Consider the following 19591-nt stretch of genomic DNA (forward strand, 5'->3'; position numbering starts at 1 on the left):
ACAATTTGGAGGTTTTGAGGCCAAATTGAGGGTGTATCCTTGCCGGACTATTTGGAGAACCCACTGATCGGAGGTTATGAGAGGCCACCTTTGGTGAAAAGCTTTCAACCTCCCTCCGACTGGCAGGTCGCCCGGCACTGACACTTGGATGTCGGCTATGCTCTGCTGGAGCCAGTCAAAAGTTCGTCCCTTGCTTTTGCTGGGGAGCCGAGGGGCCTTGCTGAGGCGCACGCTGCTGACGAGAGCGAGCGCGCTGGGGCTTAGCCTGGGCCACAGGCTGTCGAGAAGGAGGATTGTACCTACGCTTGCCAGAAGAGTAGGGAACAGTCTTCCTTCCCCCCAAAAATCTTCTACCTGTAGAGGTAGAGGCTGAAGGCTGCCGGCGGGAGAACTTGTCGAATGCGGTGTCCCGCTGGTGGAGCTGCTCTACCACCTGTTCGACTTTCTCTCCAAAAATGCTATCCGCACGGCAAGGCGAGTCCGCAATCCGCTGCTGGATTCTATTCTCCAGGTCGGAGGCACGCAGCCATGAGAGCCTGCGCATCACCACACCTTGAGCAGCGGCCCTGGACGCAACATCGAAGGTGTCATACACCCCTCTGGCCAGGAATTTTCTGCACGCCTTCAGCTGCCTGACCACCTCCTAAAATGGCTTGGCTTGCTCAGGGGGGAGCGCATCAACCAAGCCCGCCAACTGCCGCACATTGTTCCGCATGTGTATGCTCGTGTAGAGCTGGTAAGACTGAATTTTGGCCACGAGCATAGAAGAATGGTAGGCCTTCCTCCCAAAGGAGTCCAAGGTTCTAGAGTCCTTGCCCGGGGGCGCCGAAGCATGCTCCCTAGAACTCTTGGCCCTCTTTAGGGCCAAATCCACAACTCCAGAGTCGTGAGGCAACTGAGTGCGCATCAGATCTGGGTCCCCATGGATCCGGTACTGGGACTCGATCTTCTTGGGAATGTAGGGGTTAGTTAAAGGCTTGGTCCAGTTCGCCAGCAATGTCTTTTTTAGGACATGGTGCATGGGTACAGTGGACGCTTCCTTAGGTGGAGAAGGATAGTCCAGGAGCTCAAACATTTCAGCCCTGGGCTCGTCCTCCACAACCACCGGGAAGGGGATGGCCGTAGACATCTCCCGGACAAAGGAAGCGAAAGACAGACTCTCGGGGGGAGAAAGCTGTCTTTCAGGAGAGGGAGTGGGATCAGAAGGAAGACCCTCAGACTCCTCGTCAGAGAAATATCTGATGTCTCCTTCGTCTTCCCACGAGGCCTCACCCTCGGTGTCAGACACAAGTTCACGAACCTGTGTCTGCAACCTCGCCCGACTCGACTCCGTGGAGCCACGTCCATGATGGGGGCGTCGAGAGGTAGACTCCCTCGCCCGCATCGGAGAAGCTCCCTCCGCCGACGTAGTCGGGGAGCCTTCCTGGGAGGCGGCGGCAGCCGGTACCGCACGCGGCACCGATGCCGGAGACCTCACCTCGGGCGATGGGCCAGCCGGCGCCACGCTCGACGGTACTGGTGGCGCAAGCACCGCCGGTACCGGAGGGGTAGGGCGCAACAGCTCTCCCAGAATCTCTGGGAGAACGGCCCGGAGGCTCTCGTTCAGAGCGGCTGCAGAGAAAGGCATGGAGGTCGATGCAGGCATCGACGTCAGAACCTGTTCCGGGCGTGGAGGCTGTTCCGGGCTGTCCAGAGTGGAGCGCATCGACACCTCCTGAACAGATGGTGAGCGGTCCTCTCGGTGCCGATGCCTGCTGGGTGCCGACTCCCTCGGCGACCCAGAGCTCTCGGTGCCGACCCGGGAAGGAGACCGATGACGATGCTTCTTCGACTTCTTGGAACGAAGCATGTCACCGGAGCTTCCCGGCACCGACGAGGAGGACGTAGAATCCAGCCGTCGCTTCCTCGGGGCCGAGACCGAGGGAGGTCGGTCTCGGGGGGCTGTACCGCAGGAGCCCTCAGGGTAGGGGGAGACCCACCCGAAGGCTCACCGCCACCAGCAGGGGAATGGACAGCCCTCACCTGCACTCCAGACGAAGCACCACCGTCCGACGACATCAGCAGACGAGGTCCCGGTACCACCGACGTCGATACAGTCGTCCGATGTCTCAGCGCCGATGCAGAGGTCCGACGCCTCGATGCACTGGCAGCCGAGGATGAAGGTCTGGACGCTGAAGACGTCGATGCACTCGATACCCCCGGTGCCGATGCCGACGAAGAGCCCGAGAACAAAATGTTCCACTGGGCTAACCTCGCTACCTGAGTCCGCTTTTGTAAAAGGGAACACAGACTACAGGCCTGAGGGCGGTGCCCAGCCCCCAGACACTGAAGACACGACGCGTGCCTGTCAGTGAGCGAGATTACCCGGGCGCACTGGGTGCACTTCTTGAAGCCGCTGGAAGGCTTCGATGTCATGGGCGGAAAAATCACGCCGGCGAGATCAAAAGTCGAAATGGGAAAAAAGCGAGAAGGAAATTTCGACCGGGGCCTAAATGAGGCCTACCCCGACGACGAAAGAAAACTTACCGGGGCAGAAAAAACTCGAAGTACAGGAAGGGAAAAACCAAAAGAGGTCTTTCCGAAACAAATTGAACAGTTTCTCACAGAAACGAGTCGAAAACGATGCGCGAGGTCGACTTTTCGGGGCACGAACAGCAAAATACAACCATACCGAGCGCGGAGAAAAGACGACTGGCCGGCACAAGCCGGTTTCGGGCGGGAAGACGGCCGCGCATGCGCGGTGCGCATCGGCGCGCAAGGGCTAGCAAAGGCTTTTGCTAGTGAAGATTCCGATTGGAGGGGCTGCCGTGGATGTCACCCATCAGTGAGAACAAGCAGCCTGCTTGTCCTCGGAGAATGCATTTTACAGTAAACATTTTCTTGCGCATTAAGTGCAATTTGGGTTTAGTGCTATTTAGTAAAAGGGCCCCTTAGTGATTAACAGTTGTATAGGGTTCTAGTCCCAGAAAAAACTAGAGTTTGTAGGTTGCAATAATTTTGTGATCTTGAGAGCTTATGTAGTATGTCTTATTTTGCTGGTCCTTTAAAATGCATTACAGTCTACTAAATCTCCACATAGAGGCATATTTTCAAAGCACTTTGGGAGGCTAAGTTCCATAGGTTTCTATGGAACTTTGGGAGGCTAAGTGCTTTGAAAATGAGCCTCATAATGTACCAGAGGATTCAAAGATGCAGTCTTTATCTTAATTCACACACAGTATTTTATTATCACTTACCTCTGAAACAGTAGATCTTGTACTTGATTTTCTAGACAATGACGTAACACTTTCTAAGGCCTGTGGGCTCAGTTCCTCCGTTTTCATATCAGTCTATAAAGAGGATGAAATACCTACATAAATGAACTTTTGTAAGTAATAAAATGTCACCTATACCTTACACCTACCATTCAAATTTAATTGTATTCTATTCAAGTAGCAAAATAAAATCTCCTTAGGGCAGGGGCGTAGACAGACCTCGGCGGGAGGGGGGGCCAGAGCCCGAGGTGGGGGGCACTGTTTAGCTGCCTCCCCCCACCACTTTGGACCCCCCGCCGATGACGCCCTCCCCCCCCCCGCCGCCGTCAGGTACCTTGTTTGCTGGCGGGGGTCCCCAACCCCCGCCAGCCGAAGAGTCTTCTTCAGCACCGGTGGACTCTGGCGCCTTCGTTGTATGATGATCTGTTTCGAACTCCTGATGTCCTGCACTGTGCACGTCCTGTATGTAGCCCCATGCAGGACGTAAGGCGCCAGAAACAGATTATCACACAACGAAGGCGCTGGAGTCAACCGGCACTGAAGAAGACTCTTCGGCTGGCGGGGGTTGGGGAACCCCACCAGCAAACAAGGTACCTGATGTGGCAGCGAGGCGGGCAGCAGCAGCAGCAGCATGGCGGGGGGGGGGGGGGGTCAAATGTAGAGGGGACCAGGGCCTAATCTGTGGGGGTCCATGCCCCCGTGGCCCCACGTAGCTACGCCCCTACCTTGGGGCTTATGTACTAACCTGAATCAATGTTTGCAAGTTAGTGCCTATTTCCATGAAATGTAGCTAGGAGATGCAAATAAGCTTTTGGCTAATTTACATCTATAGCTAAAAATGAATGTAATTTTTCATGAATTACCACAACTGGGAACTTTGGCTTATATAGTCATTTTAAACATGCTTTACCTATACATCTGTCTTTCTCTGTAACACTGGTGCTTCCTAACAGGTGTTTCTTTTCTATAATGACATCACAATGAGGGGCATAATTGAACGGGGACGAGGACGACCATCTCTAAGGGCGCCCATGTCCGAGGACGTCCCCGCGAAGGGCGGGGCATCCTGTATTATCGAAACAAGATGGATGCCCAAGAGATGGTCGACCTTAGAGATGGGCGACTTCGGTTTTCGCCAATAATGGAAACTGAGGACGCCCATCTCAAAAACGACCAAGGCATTTGGTCGTGGGAGGAGTCAGCATTCATAGTGCACTGGTCCCCCTCACATGCCAGGACACCAACTGGGCACCCTAGGGGGCACTGCAGTGGACTTCACAAATTGCTCCCAGGTGCATAGCTCCCTCATCTTGGGTGCTGAGCCCCCAACCCCCCCCCCAAAACCCACTCCCCACAACTCTACACCACTACCATAGCCCTTAGGGATGAATGGGGGGCACCTACATGTGGGTACAGTGGGTTTCGGGTGGGTTTTTGAGGACTCACATTTACCACCACAAGTGTAACAGGTAGGGGGGGATGGGCCTGGGTCCGCCTGCCTGCACTGCAGTACCCACTAAAAACTGCTCCAGGGACCTGCATACTGCTGTGATGAGGCTGGGTATGACATTTGAGGCTGGCATAGAGGCTGGCAAAAAATGTTTTAAAATTTCTTTTTGGGTGGGAGGGGGTTGGTGACTACTGGGGGAGTAAGGGGAGGTGATCTCTGATTCTCTCCGGTGGTCATCTGGTCAGTTCGGGCACCTTTTCGAGACTTGGTCCTGAAAAAAAAGGGACCAAGTAAAGTCGGCAAAATGCTCGTCAGGGACGCCCTTCTTTTTTCCATTATCAGCCAAGGGCGCCCATGTGTTAAGCACTACCCCGTCCCGCCTTCGGTACACTGCCGACCCGCCCCCGTGAACTTTGGTCGTCCCCGCGACAGAAAGCAGTTGAGGACACCCAAAATCAGCTTTCAATGATGACGATTTGGGCGACCCTGAAAGAAGGATGCCCATCTCCCGATTTGTGTCGGAAGATGGGTGCCCTTCTCTTTCGAAAATGCCCCTGAATGTGTGCCGGACAGTAAATTGGAGCTAATATGTAATTAATCATTGCTGCATCCTGGTTAGAGCTATACTACTGTGTATAAAATGCTTTTCTGCTCCCAAGCAGGTATAGTTCTCATTCTGTACTGTGAACAAGGCTTGTATATTGCCCATTTTAAAATATCACATTTTTAAAAAATAATTATATGTTATGTTTAGCTTGCATACTTTCAAATTGTATTTGTTCCTCTGTATTAGCAACTGTCCATAAGCACTGGTTAAAGTAACAGTTGGGAGCTAATAAGAGACCAGAACCAGGAGTAGCCTAATAGTTAGAGCAGTGAGCTGAGAACCAGGGAAGCAAACATTCAAATCTCACTGTGGCTGCTTGTCATCTTGGGCAAATCATATAACCCACTATTGCCTAAGGCACAAATTTAGATGGTAAGCCTTCTGGGAAGAGGAAAATACATACTGTACCTGTATGTAGTTCATCTTGAACTACTGATAAAGGTGTGAGCTAAAGCCAGACACCCTTATCAATTCACCATATGACTTTCAGTTAGCTACATAACCTTCCTGTGCTCACACTAAAATTTCTAGGGCAAAGATCATGCAACCCTGTAAATTTTCTTCTCTAGTGCTACATATACTGACAGCACTATATAATAATAAACAATATTATCCTGAATTATAATTAGCAATATTACCCAAATCTCTGTACCCAGCATATCATTGATCTCAGAATGTTGAAACAGTGTAGACTCTGAGCTGTGGCTGGCTTGTCTGCTTAATTCTGTATATGCAAAGAAAAGAAAGAAAAAACAATCATCTAATACAGAACATAAAAAGTTCAGCGCGGCTTACAAAAAGATGAAGGGAACTCAGAATTCCAAATTTACATAATCATAATTGACAAAGCTTATAAAAAGTTAGAAAATAACCAAGTGTTAAGTAATTTATAAAAACTACCATAATTAGCTTCCCAGCAAATGAAGGGTGGAAATTGAGTCCACCATTTTGTAGCCTGATACATAAAGCTTAATGAAAATACAGTCATATAGCACACCCCCAGAGAAGAGGGAAATTGAAACCGTAAATAATGCCTGGAAGTATGAGAATAATTCTTATCTAGCATCTTGATCAAGGGTAGCATATATTGAGGAGCAGTTGGTGGGCATAGTGCAGCTGACATCTTGAGAAACAGTATGGTCCAAAAAGCTATGCTGGATCAGCAAGCATAAAAAATGTTTGCAGGAAGACAGCAGCCCCAGGAGCAGCTTGAAGGACCCCTGATGCAGACATCCTTTCAGCTGAAACACGGCCATGTCGGGTCATCAGCTTTTCACTGTGTATGCTGGTTGGAATAAAGACTATTTAGTTCCACAAGGTGACTCCATCTCCTCACTGTGTTTGGTGATCTTGCTCAAAAGTTAAATGCTTATCTAGAGTTATTTCTAACAGTTTTAGACAGGGTTCCAACTTGTATTTAACACCATCCAGATCTAAAGTATCCCCACAGATTTCCTTATGAGGGTGAGTAATCACTAAAAAGTTTGCCTTTTCTGTATTCAACTTTTGTTTAAAAGATTCTGCCCATAATTCCATAGTCTTCAGACTCTGTCTAATTTAGAATAAACAGATTGAAGATCATCTTCAAAAGGGATATATTTGGAGATATCAACAACAGAAATAAACGGATGTAAATCTAAGGACTCCAATAGGAAACCCAAAGGGGCCATATGGACATTAAAAACAAATGGCAACAGGGGAGATCCCTGTGGTACGCCACACTTAGAGGATCATTTATCTGATAACTCTCCTCGCATGTTTACTTGATGAGATCTCCTAGTTATCAAACCTCTAAACTACTGCCAAACAGAGCCTGTTATTTCATAATCACTCAACAAATTCAGCAAAATATTATGGTCCACCAGGTCAAACGCACCTGATAAGTCAAACTGTAGAACTAATACACATCTGCCAATGCTGATTTTCATCCTGATATTAGAAATCAAGGTACCCATAACTGTTTCAGTACTAAATCCACTGTGGAACCCTGATTGTGAAGAATGTAAGATGCTATGCTTCACAGGTAATCTGCCAACTGCATTGCCACCAAACCCTCCACATCTTAGTCAAAAGTGGGATCGATGCCACATGTATACAATCGGAATCTCTTTATAGAATTTTTAACTATTGGAGTCAAAATAATAATACCGTCTTCTCTGGGGAACTCTCCTAAAAAAAGGAGTAAATGAAAAACAGTAATAAAACAAATAAATGTAGGTGACATTGACTTCACAAGGAATAGAAAGCTTGAGTCTAGTATACAATAAGATGATGAATATTTCTTCAGACAGGTAACAATCAGTTGAGGCAATGGCAATATGAAGTCAGCCCAGCTCCTATCTGCTGCTATGTGAAATCCATTACTAATTTCAGCAGATTCCACAAGAGTTATTGATGGACAATTCAAAGGTAATAACTCTCTGATATTCTCAACCTTACTTCTAAAGTAAGAGACTAGCTCCCCTGTCATAGGACAGTCACTATTTACTTCCTTTAAGTCAGAGCACATAAGCACCGCCACACTGGGAAAAGACCAAAGGTCCATCAAGCCCAGCACTCTGTCTCCGACAGCGGCCAATCCAGGCCCCAAGAACCTGGCAAAAACCCAAAATTTAATAACGATCAATGGACTTTTCCTTCAGGAATCTATCCAGACCCCCTTTAAACTCAGCAAGGACAACTGCCGTCACTACCTTCTCCGGCAATTAGTTCCAGGGTCTAACTATGCGCTGAGTAAAGAAAAACTTTCTCCGATTTGTTTTAAACATTCTAATTTCATCTTGTGTCCCCTGGTTCTATTATTGATAGAAAGTGTAAACAAACACTTCACATTAGTCCGCTCTACCCCACTCATTATTTTGTACACCTCTATCATATCACCCCTCAGCCGCCTTTCCTCTAGGCTAAAGAGTCCTAGCCGTCTTAACCTCTCCTCATAGGGTAGTCGTCCCATCCCTTTTATCATTTTTGTCGCCCTTCTCTGCATCTTCTCCAATTCCTTTATATCTTTTTTGAGATGAGACGACCAGAACTGAACACAATACTCCAGGTGCTGTTGCACCATGGAGCGATATAACAGCATTATAACATCTTCATGTTTGTTTTCCATCCCTTTTCTAATAATACTCAACATTCTGTTTGCCTTCTTAGCCGCCGCAGCACACTGAGCTGAAGATTTCAACGTCCTATCCACAATGACTCCCAGATCCCTTTCTTGGTCCATAACTCCTAAAGCGGAACCTTGCATAACATAGCTGTAATTTGGGTTCCTCCTTCCCACATGCATCACTTTGCACTTGTCAACATTGAACTTCATCTGCCATTTGGACGGCCAATCCCCCAGTCTCATGAGGTCTTCTTGTAATCTTTCACACTCCTCCCGCGACGAGACGACCCTGGATAACTTTGTGTCATCTGCGAATTTAATTACCTCACTAGTTACTCCCATCTCAAGGTCATTTATAAATATGTTAAAAAGCAGCGGTCCCAGCACAGACCCCTGAGGGACCCCACTAACTACCCTTCTCCATCGAGAATAATGACCATTCAACCCTACTCTCTGCTTCCTATCCCTTAATCCACAATAATACACAGATGCTCTATATAGTTTATTTACTAATCTATACAGAACCTTGAAATCCAATTTATCCTGCTCAGTTTTATCAGTGTAGCATGCCAATTTCAAATTCTTTATTTTTAGTTTAAAAGCAGTAATGGCCTTCCTTCATGACTTCTTAATATCCTCAGACTTGCACTTCAACCATTTCCTCTCTAATTTCCTACATTCCCTTTTCATATGGGACAGTTCAACAGAATACCAACCTTCATGCTTAATGACTGGCCCTGATTTTAATTTAAGAGGTGCCAACTCATCCAGTACTCCTTTGCTAAGTTTGTTGCAAATTCTAAATGAGTTTTCAGTGATATTGTATGTATCCAATTCCTTATCAATCCTTTGCCAAAAGAGAGAGAAAGATCAATCCTACCTCTAGATACATATACATTGGGTCGATCTTTAATTTAGATTTTCACTTTACCTTGCCAGTGAATTTCCTGGAAGCCAATAAGTTGCAAGATCCGAGAGAACATGGTTTTACCAGAGGGAAATCGTGCCAAATGAATCTCATTGAATTCTTTGATTGGGTAACTGGAGAATTAAATCATCGACATGCTATAGACGTAATCTACTTAGATTTTAGCAAAGCTTTTGATACGGTTCCCCACAGGAGGCTCTTAAATAAACTCGATGGGCTGAAGATACGTCCCGAAGTGGTGAACTGGATTAGGAACTGGTTGACGGACAGACGACAGAGGGTGGTGGTAAATGGAGTTCGCTTGGAGGAGGGAAAGGTGAGTAGTGGAGTGCCTCAGGGATCAGTGCTGGGGCCGATTCTGTTCAATATATTTGTGAGTGACATTGCCGAAGGGTTAGAAGGTAAAGCTTGCCTATTTGCGGATGATACTAAGATTTGCAACAGAGTGGACACCCGGGAGGGAGTGGAAAGCATGTAAAAGGATCTGAGGAAGCTAGAAGAAAGGTCTAAGGTTTGGCAATTAAAATTCAATGCGAAGAAATGCAAAGTCATGCACTTAGGGAGTAGAAACCCAAGAGAGACTTATGTGTTAGGCGGTGAGAGTCTGATAGGTACTGAGGGGGAGAGGGATCTTGGGGTGATAGTATCCGAGGATCTGAAGGCTACGAAACAGTGTGACAAGGCGGTGGCTGTAGTGAGAAGGTTGCTAGGCTGTATAGAGAGAGGTGTGATCAGCAGAAGAAATGAAGTGTTGATGCCCCTGTACAAGTCGTTGGTCAGGCCCCACCTGGAGTATTGTGTTCAGTTTTGGAGGCCGTACCTTGCGAAGGATGTTAAAAAAATGGAAGCGGTGCAAAGAAAAGCTACGAGAATGGTATGGGATTTGCGTTCCAAGACGTATGAGGAGAGACTTGCTGACCTGAACATGTATACCCTGGAGGAAAGGAGGAACAGGGGTGATATGATACAGATGTTCAAATATTTGAAAGGTATTAATCCGCAAACAAATCTTTTCCGGAGATGGGAAGGCGGTAGAACGAGAGGACATGAAATGAGGTTGAAGGGGGGCAGCCTCAGGAAAGATGTCAGGAAGTATTTTTTCACGGAGAGGGTGGTGGATGCTTGGAATGCCCTCCCGCAGGAGGTGGTGGAGATGAAAACGGTAACGGAATTCAAACATGCGTGGGATATGCATAAAGGAATCCTGTGCAGAAGGAATGGATCCTCAGAAGCTTAGCCGAAATTGGGTGGCGGAGCAGGTGGGGGGAAGAGGGGTTGGTGGTTGGGAGGCGAGGATGGTGGAGGGCAGACTTGTACTGTCTGTGCCCTGAACAAGGCAGGTACAAATCAAGGTAAGGTTTACACATGTTTGTCTTGTTGGGCAGACTGGATGGACCATGCAGGTCTTTTTCTGCCGTCATCTACTATGTTAGTAGTCATCTAACCAGAATAAAGAATAAAAGAGGGTATTCTCAATAATGCAGAATTATATAATAGGTTCTAGTAGTTCTTCCTGAGGTCCAGGGGTTCTCAATCCATTCTTTGGGACATACCAGGCCAGTCGGGGTTCCCACAATGACCACACATGAGACAGATTTACATAAAATAGAGACAGTGCATGCAAATTTATCTCATGCATATTCATTGCGGGTATCTTAAAAGTATCCTAAGGACTGCGTTGAAAATCCCTGGTTGTCGTCTAATGATGCAAACAGAATCAATCAAAGAAATTATCAATAAGACTGAATCTGTAACTATCCACATTGTACATCATAACAGTTTGCATGAGCTGTAGTCTGTATGATTCTTTATGCTTCAGACTTTCAGATCACGATACCAAAGTAATATGGTACCATCCAAATAGGTGTCTGTGTTCGAATAGTGAATCTAAATTATGTAGTATTCCAACTGTGGGTGAGGTGAAGAAAGAGCAGTTCAAAAACAGAATGCTTTGATTATAGCTATGCACTAGTGGAATAAAATGGAGTAAAGATTAGAGTCAGACATTAAGGCATTCAGAAAGAAATTTAAAACATAGCTGTTCCATATTGGGTAGGTGTTTGGAAAGAACAAATTAGTATAACTGGAAGATTTCTTCCCTTTGAAAAGAAGATATATCTATATTTATATGTATTCATCGTATTTTATATGTTTTTATCTTGTAAACCACACAGATGTGTATTTGTAACAGTTGTTTAGAAACTCTTTAAAAAAACATAAAGGCCCCTATTTACTAAGCCATAATAAAATAGCACATTGTTATGTTATTTTTCATAGGAAAATTGATTGTGGAATTCACTTTCTTGAAGCACCTAAATCAGAGCAGTCTGACTTCCTACTAGTAGTATTACAAAACCACACTGCTACAGGTCTGAGGCTACCATTTTGAATAAAGAAGCTGTCGGGGCAGGAACATTGGGGGGGGGGGGGGGGTCACTTCTGCCACACCTACTATCTACCATAAGGACCCACAGTATGTAACAATGGGGTGCAGGAGGTGCATTACTAATGGATCTGCACTTGACAGTGTTCTGGGGTGGTTCATTACAAATGGATTGAGGGTTGGTGATGGGATCGGGGGTTTTGTTTCAAAGGGATAATGGGGCAAAGGGATTCCCTAAGGACCAGCCTTTCAGTTGCTCTTCATGAGCAACAGTCCATGTATTAGTGGCCTGATGTTCCTAAAGGAAGAAAGTTAATAGCATCTCTCAAGGTGTTAACTTTCCATGAATAACATAACTTGCAAGGTTTAATGCAAGCTGTGTTATTCATTCTGCGTAATAAAGAGCTGCTCTGCATTTTTGCAATTCATTATTATCAACAAGTATTGCAGTAAAACAAATTCTATTGTAAAGCTACATTAATTGATGTATATTTTTGCCCTAATGCATCTTAGTTAATAGGGGCCAAAATATGTAAGTCTGATTAACTATATTTCCTTATGACATACTTATGTAGGCAAAGACAAGTTTACTAGTTACACATTAAGGGGATAATTGATAAGGGACTTATGCAGGTAAGACAGCTTTCTACATGCATAAGCTGACTCTTACAAAATTGCTCAGGGGGAAAACACACAGAAAAATATGTGCTACCACACACACACACACACACACACACACACATAATATAAATGGAGGCATTTCTGGGGGCAGAGAATAAATAAAGCTGGGGTAGGATCAGCATTAATGCATGTACCTTACAAACTACCCACATATATGTGCCAATTCTTATCAACATATACATGCACAAATTTACACCTGCCTCAGAATAGTTGTAAATTTCTCCAAGAGCATTTATGCACTAATGGGGAGGAATCTAGGGGCCCATATCATAAAGGTACATACACATCTATGTTGGCTTTATGTAACAATAAATATTGTTTATACAAATCAAAATTGATATGTATAAACAAAAAATTTAGGACCACCATATTTATTTTATTTATTTAAAAATTTGTTTATCCTGCATTAACTCCAAATCTAGGTGGCATACATAAAACATACAAAACCAACAATAAAATCATAAAACTATATCAATAAACATCATAGCTGTATCAAACCAAATATTTTAAAAATTATCTGAATGTTCACATATTGTAGTCAAGCCAACAGATATGTAAAAAGCTTTTAGTATAATCATCAGTCTATATTTTAGCTGTAATTTAAAAAACCCTACTATAATCATAAATTTTCAGAACAGCAAGGAAAGTTACTTACCTATAGCAGGTACCTATAGTAGTCTCCGAGGACTGCAGGACACACATTATCACATAAGGGTGATGTCATCCACTGGAGCCCTGGCATAGATGCTATCCAGCAATCTAGAAATTATTAATGCCTTTAGCAATGTTGAACCATGCATAAGCGGATGCCTTCCAGCCCAACTCGAGAGGAGAGACCAAACCAACTGTGGGATGGGGCAGGGTTCTGCCCACCCATCTTGGGACCAGGACCACCCAAAATTGGGTGTCTGGCTATGCCCCTGCAGGGCAGCATGTGTGTGTGAATCACTGCTGCTGCCCACTGACTTTTAGAAGAAATTGAAGACAGACTTGGGGGGTAGGGTTAAGGAAGGGAGGAGATGTCATCAGGGGAGGAGGTGTTTGAGAAAGGAAGAGAGGAGATGCCGTGGGGGGGGGGGGGGGTGGAGATAGAAGGAGAATCTCAGGGTGGTAGAAGGTTTGAACAAGGATGTTGCATGATAACAGGAGGCGGGATGCTGCACCCACGCTGTCGTTCTTTATGGTTCGTAGCATTTTTATTTAATCTCATATATTTTCAAACATGCCGACTTATGCAGCATATGGATATACACAGAGGAAGTATAATAATGGAATAACTTTTCATAGGTAAAGCAGTAATTTCTACTATAATAAAACTCACCCTCAACGTTCTGAGGACACTGACGTCAGTGAAGCCAAGCCCTGAATTCCTTCAAAAAGGTTCGAAGGTTCGTGGTGGTGAAGCCACTAAAATCGCTCTGGGCCCCGCCCTCGAGGGCGGAGCTATGGCAGAACAACAAAGGGGTTGGCAGGGAGGGAGGCAGGGAGGCGTGGGTGGGTGGGAAATTGCTCCGGGCCCCGCCCTCGCGTCAAACGTCATGACGTTGGGGGCGGAGCAATGGAAGGATAATGAAGGGGTTGGCCAGGGAGGGGTGTTGGCGACGAACACCTTGCTAGCTCCCGTTTCATTTGCTCTGAAACGGGCCTCTTTTACTAGTGTTTTACAAATCGTAATCAGTTTGTCTTTTGGAGGGACTGGTTATACGGACACCCTAGCATGTGTTATACTCTTGCAGAGATTTTTTTCTCTTAGAAACTCTGAATGATGAGCACTTGATTCTCATAACATGATGTCTGTTTTAGTTTACTATTTATTTATTAACTTATTTATTACATTAATATCCCACGTTAAACATGAATTAGGTTGAGATTTTAAATCTTGGGTTTTTTTCCTGTTCTCAGATAAAAAGAAAAAGATGGCAATGGGAACTTGCTCCTTTTGTTTTGTGGATTGCAGTGGTATATTATAAAAATGCACTTGATATTTTCTATTACTATTTAAAAGACAGATATTGAATAATGAGGGCAGAGCTACCTTCATGCAGAAGACCAGAGTCAGTCTAAATGTGCCAACATTGTCCAGTTCAGCACACCACCAAGTTCATACAAAGTTAACTATGTTCAATGGAAAATAAATCTGTTGGCTCAAGGTGAATCTTAAGGGTGGTAGAACAATTAGGTATAAGTTGTTTCTGACTTGTTTTGGACTGCTTTCGGGCTTATTTTTTGAAAGAGAAGGACGCCCATCTTTTGACACAAATCGGAAGATGGGCGTCCTTCTCACAGGGTCGTCCAAATCGGTATAATCGAAAGTTGATTTTGGACGTCCCCAACTGCTTTCCGTCGCTGTGTCAAGAGGGCGTGACAGAAGTGTAGTGAAGGCGGGACTTGGGCGTGCCTAACACTTGGACGTCCTCAACCCATAATCAAAAGAAACAAGGACGTCCCTGACGAACACTTGGACGACTTTACCTGATTTTGTTTTTCTTACGACCAGGGCACAAAAAGGTGCCTGAATTGACCAGTTGACCACTGGAGAGAATCAGGGATGACCTCCCCTTACTCCCCCAGTGGTCACTAACCCCCTCCCACCCTCAAAAAACATCTTTAAAAATATTGTTTGCCAGCCTCAGATGTCATACTCAGGTCCACCACAGCAGTATGCAGGTCCCTGGAGCAGTTTTAGTGGGTGCAGTGCACTTCAAGCAGGTGGATCCAGTCCCATCCCCCCTACCTGTTACGTTTGTGGAGGAAACAGCGAGCCCTCTAAAACCCACCAGAAACCCACTGTACCCACATCTAGGTGCCCCCCTTCACCCGGAAGTAGTGGTATACAGTTGTGGGTAGTGGGGTTTGAGGGGCTCAGCACACACGGTGAGGGAGCTATGTACCTGGGAGCAATTTATGAAGTCCACTGCAGTGCCCCCTAGGGTGCCCGGTTGGAGTCCTGGCATGTCAGGGGGACAAGTGTACTAAGAATGCTGGCTTTTCCCACGACCAAATGGTTTGCATTTGGTCGTTTCGGAGGTGGACGTTCTTGGTTTCGATTATCGCCGAAAAACAGAAATGACCAAGTCTAGGGATGACCAAATCTAGGGACGACCAAATTTAAGGATTTGGATGTCCCTGACCGTATTATTGAAACAAAAGATGGACATCCATCTTGTTTTGAAAATACGGGTTTCCCCGCCCCTGGATCGGGACGTTCTGCGAGGACATCCAAATCGAAATGAGGATGTCTCTTTCGATTATCCACGGGTCCTGCTGATCTGCACATCTGCTGTCTGAAATTTTGGAAGATGAAAATGAGAAAAACAAGTTTTTGATATTCTCTATAGAAGTTGTTGTTTACTTTTGCAATGTGTGGTGTAAATGATAATAGTCAGAAAACCTTCAGAATAAGGACTGAAGCTAGCTGTGTGTTTTGGGGGAATTATCACAGTGCAGAGCAGCTTGTAGCAGGTGGTGTGACAAAGTGCTTTCCCTGCTTTAGAACACATTAGCCCGAACTCAAGCACGTCGTACGGTCATCCAGACCAACATCCTTCCTCTGTTTAGAGGAAGTGAATGAGAAAGAGCGCATATGTAAAACTGTCCACCCGTTCACAGTTTGCAGTCATCATGCTGGCCACTGAACTAGTGTAACACCCCTGACCCTCATGGTAAATGCTTGAGCAGGCAGCTGTGATATGGTCCATGTCCAATAATAGCATTTTCTTGTCCACCACTAGTATTGTAATCCCAAATGGTCCTCCTGCTATGACCAGTTCTCCAATGATAACCCCACTTGTGGAGCACCATTAAATAATTAACTGAGAAGCACCAGACTAAGAATATGATTTTGCACTCTCTTTAGTATCATTTTTGTACTGAAAGGTAGCTATTGGCACATTGCTCAAGTGAGTATGCCGCCCTTTATATACCAGCTGTCTATGTGATAAGGTATGCTTTTTATGCTTAATCAGTTATGTTCTGCTTTTCACTCTGCAATGCATTTATATTTATGAAGGATGGTATTTCCATTTTTGTGCATCTTAATATGTTCAAGCTTTTATGTTTCTGTTCCATTGTATCCTCAGAGATCTAGACAGATCACAACTTGATATGTACATATTCACAATACTACTACTTATCATTTCTATAGCGCTACTAGATGTACGCAGAGCTGTACCCTGGACATAAAGAGACAGTCCCTGCTCGACAGAGCTTACAATCTAATTAGGACAAACAGGACAAATAAGAGATAAGGAAATTACTCAGATGGGAATGATAAAATATGGGTACTGAACAAGTGAGTAAGGGTTAGGAGTTAAATGCAGCATCAAAAAGGTGGGCTTTTAGCCTAGATTTGAAGACGGCTGGAGATGGAGCTTGTCGTACCGGCTCAGGAAGTCTATTCCAGGCATATGGTGCAGCAAGATAAAAGGAACAGAGTCTGGAGTTAGTGATGGAGGATTATGGTGCAGATAAGAGAGATTTACCCAGTGAACGGAGTTCCCGGGGAGGAGTGTAGAGAGAGATAAGAATGGAGAGGTACTGAGGAGCTGCAGAGTGAATGCACTTGTAGGTCAATAAAAGGAGTTTGAACTGTATGCGGAAATGGATAGGGAGCCAGTGAAGTGACTTGAGGAGAGGGCTAATATGAGCATAGCGACACTGGCGGAATATAAGTTGTGCAGCATACTAGATTCTGTGGTCCGACTTCCTAGAATACTTTTTACTTTGTAGTAAAAAAGTAGTTATAAGAGCCGTACTTTTTTAACTTTTACTTGAGTATTTTTTTTTTGGATAAGACTTTCTACTTTTACTTCACTACTTTTGAAGCCAGTACTTTTACTTTTTACTTAAGTACTTTTAAAACGTAATGAACCCATCTCTGCCTTCCCTCCCCTACCTTATCATGCCCTGGTGGTCTAGTGGCCTCTTTGGGGCAGGAAAGGACCCCACTCTTTCCTGCCCAGCAATGCCGCTCCCACTCGCTGCTGGCGCCACTTCAAAATGGCTTCCGAGACTTCAAGTGGCGGCCTAGCGAGACTTCTGCAGAAGTCTTGCGAGGCCATACCTCTTGAAGTCTTTGGGGGTGGGATCAAGGTGACTGTGTGGCATAGGGGTGGGGGCATGGCAGAGGGTGTGGTTAAGTGGGGAGGGGCATTACAGGGGTGGAGAGCGGGCATGGCTATTAGTGTCCTATTTTTTGTCAATGCAAATATGGTAACCCTAGACTTTCTCCTTTCCTGAGGTTGGGAAGTGTCTGAAGGGAACAAGGGAGCCCTCCTCTGAAAACTCTTCTGGTTCAACCTCAGACACCCAGGAGTGGCCCAAGTAAGACTCAGCGAAATACTCCTCATGAGAAGGTTGAGTCTGTGTCTGCCTCGGTCTACTGGATTCACGTCCAGACTCTGAGTGAGAGCGCTGAGAGACGGGTCCATTCCTTGATTCCGGGGGAGCTTCCTCTCCTGATGAGCTGAAGAGGAGCTCCACCTCATCTGATGCTGACATCGGTACCCAGCAAGGAACTGGCATTGACAAACGGGTGACGGATAGACCATGGGCCTCCAGGATTGCTTAGTTTTGGTGGCTTGGATCTAATAATGATCCAAGGTATACTTCTCATTTTACTATTCAGCATAATACCTTCTCACTGGACCTACATTCCAAAATTTGGGGGGTTGAACTGGATAACTTGCTTACAATGCAGCTTAAGGTAAACATCATGGTGAAGTCTGCTTATTATACTCGTAGGAAACTAAGATCTATAAAAAAGTATTTTACTGTAGATTCATTCAAGATACTTGTTCAGTCATTTTTGCTGTCTCGATTTAACTATTGCCTTGCATTGATAGGTTGCTCTAAGACATTGTTAAATAGATTACAGACTGCTCAAAACATTGCAGTCAGGCTGATTTATGGTCTAAGCAGATTTGATTCAGTTCAAAGTTATAATTCTAGGTTGCATTGGTTGCCAATTAAGACATCAATTGATTTTAAATTGTGTGTATGGTTTTTAAAATCTTAACTGGAGAGACTCCTGCTTATATGATGCATTTGTTAATGTTACTCCATAGTACCACTTTGAGATATAATAATTGGGACCAACTATTATTGCGTTTTCCAGAAGCAATGAAAACACCACTCTGCATCTTGACAATATCAGAAGACATCAATATGGAACAGGTTACCTCTATCACTTAGGTCTAGTAGTCATTACCTTAGTTTTTGAAGGTATGTAATATAATAATTCACACCTCCAACATTCTGAAGCTGACTCCGTGTCAGTGTGGCAGTGAAGCCGTGTAGTGTTCGTAGGGTTCGTAATCGCCTCGCCCTCGAGGGAACTCTGTATAGTTGCCAGGGAAAGAAACGCGACGTCAGAAGGAGAAGGGACCAACCACAGGCCTTGCACTCGCTCTCAGTGCCCCGCCCTCAGAGGGAAGGGAAGGCTGCATATAATATTCACCCACCGGAAGTTCGTTCCCTCCCTCCGAGTTCCAGGGTTGTCGTCCGTCCCCCCTCCCTCCCAGTTCCAGCGTCCCCCCTCCCTCCCAATTCCAGGGTCTCCCCTCCCTCCCAGTTCCAGGGTCGTCGTCCCTCCCTCCTTCCCTTCCAATTCCAGGCCCCCTCCTTCTGAATTTTAAAAGTCATCCTGACTTACCTTGCGCAGTAAAAAGCGTGTAGGCTCGGCATTTACTTCAGTTTTCCCTTCTCTGTCTCTCAGCTCTGGTCCCACCCTTGCAGCAACAGAAAATGAAGGCGGGACCAGAGCTGAGAGACAGAGAAGGGAAAACTGAAGTAAGTGCCGAGCCTGCACGCTTTTTACCGCTGCTGCCGTCTACCGTAACCCCGACGAGGTAAGTCAGGATGACTTTTAAAATTCGGAGGGAGGGGGCCTGAAACTGGAAGGGAGGTAGGGATGACGACCCTGGAACTCGGAGGGAGGGACGACGACCCTGGAACTGGGAAGAAGGGAGGGGGGACCCTGGAACTGGGAGGGAGGGAGGACACTGGAACTTCCCTTAAAAACATTAATGGCAGGTGATTACCTTGCTAGCGCCCGTATCATTTCAATGAGAAACGGGCTTTTTTTACTAGTTTAAAATAAAAGCTTTTTTTGTTTTTTTATAAATGTTGTCTTTCAAATCTGTCTTAATAACATGAAGCCTATTATAGAACATTATAAGTTGT

At 45.5% G+C, this 19591-nt stretch overlaps 1 protein-coding gene across 1 annotated transcript in view; it reads right to left on the reverse strand.

Annotated features, from left to right (window-relative positions):
- Window positions 1-19591, reverse strand: part of CFAP61 (cilia and flagella associated protein 61) — a 676218-nt gene that overhangs the window by 518926 nt on the left and 137701 nt on the right. Inside the window, exons 9-10 of the mRNA XM_030196227.1 lie at window positions 5950-6035; window positions 3237-3329 (exon numbers count right to left, since the gene is read on the reverse strand). Of these exons, the coding sequence (XP_030052087.1) occupies window positions 3237-3329; window positions 5950-6035 (179 nt within the window). The remainder of the gene's footprint in view (window positions 1-3236; window positions 3330-5949; window positions 6036-19591) is intronic.

Source organism: Microcaecilia unicolor, chromosome 3 (genome assembly GCF_901765095.1).
Source record: "Microcaecilia unicolor chromosome 3, aMicUni1.1, whole genome shotgun sequence".
Lineage (NCBI taxonomy): Eukaryota > Metazoa > Chordata > Amphibia > Gymnophiona > Siphonopidae > Microcaecilia > Microcaecilia unicolor.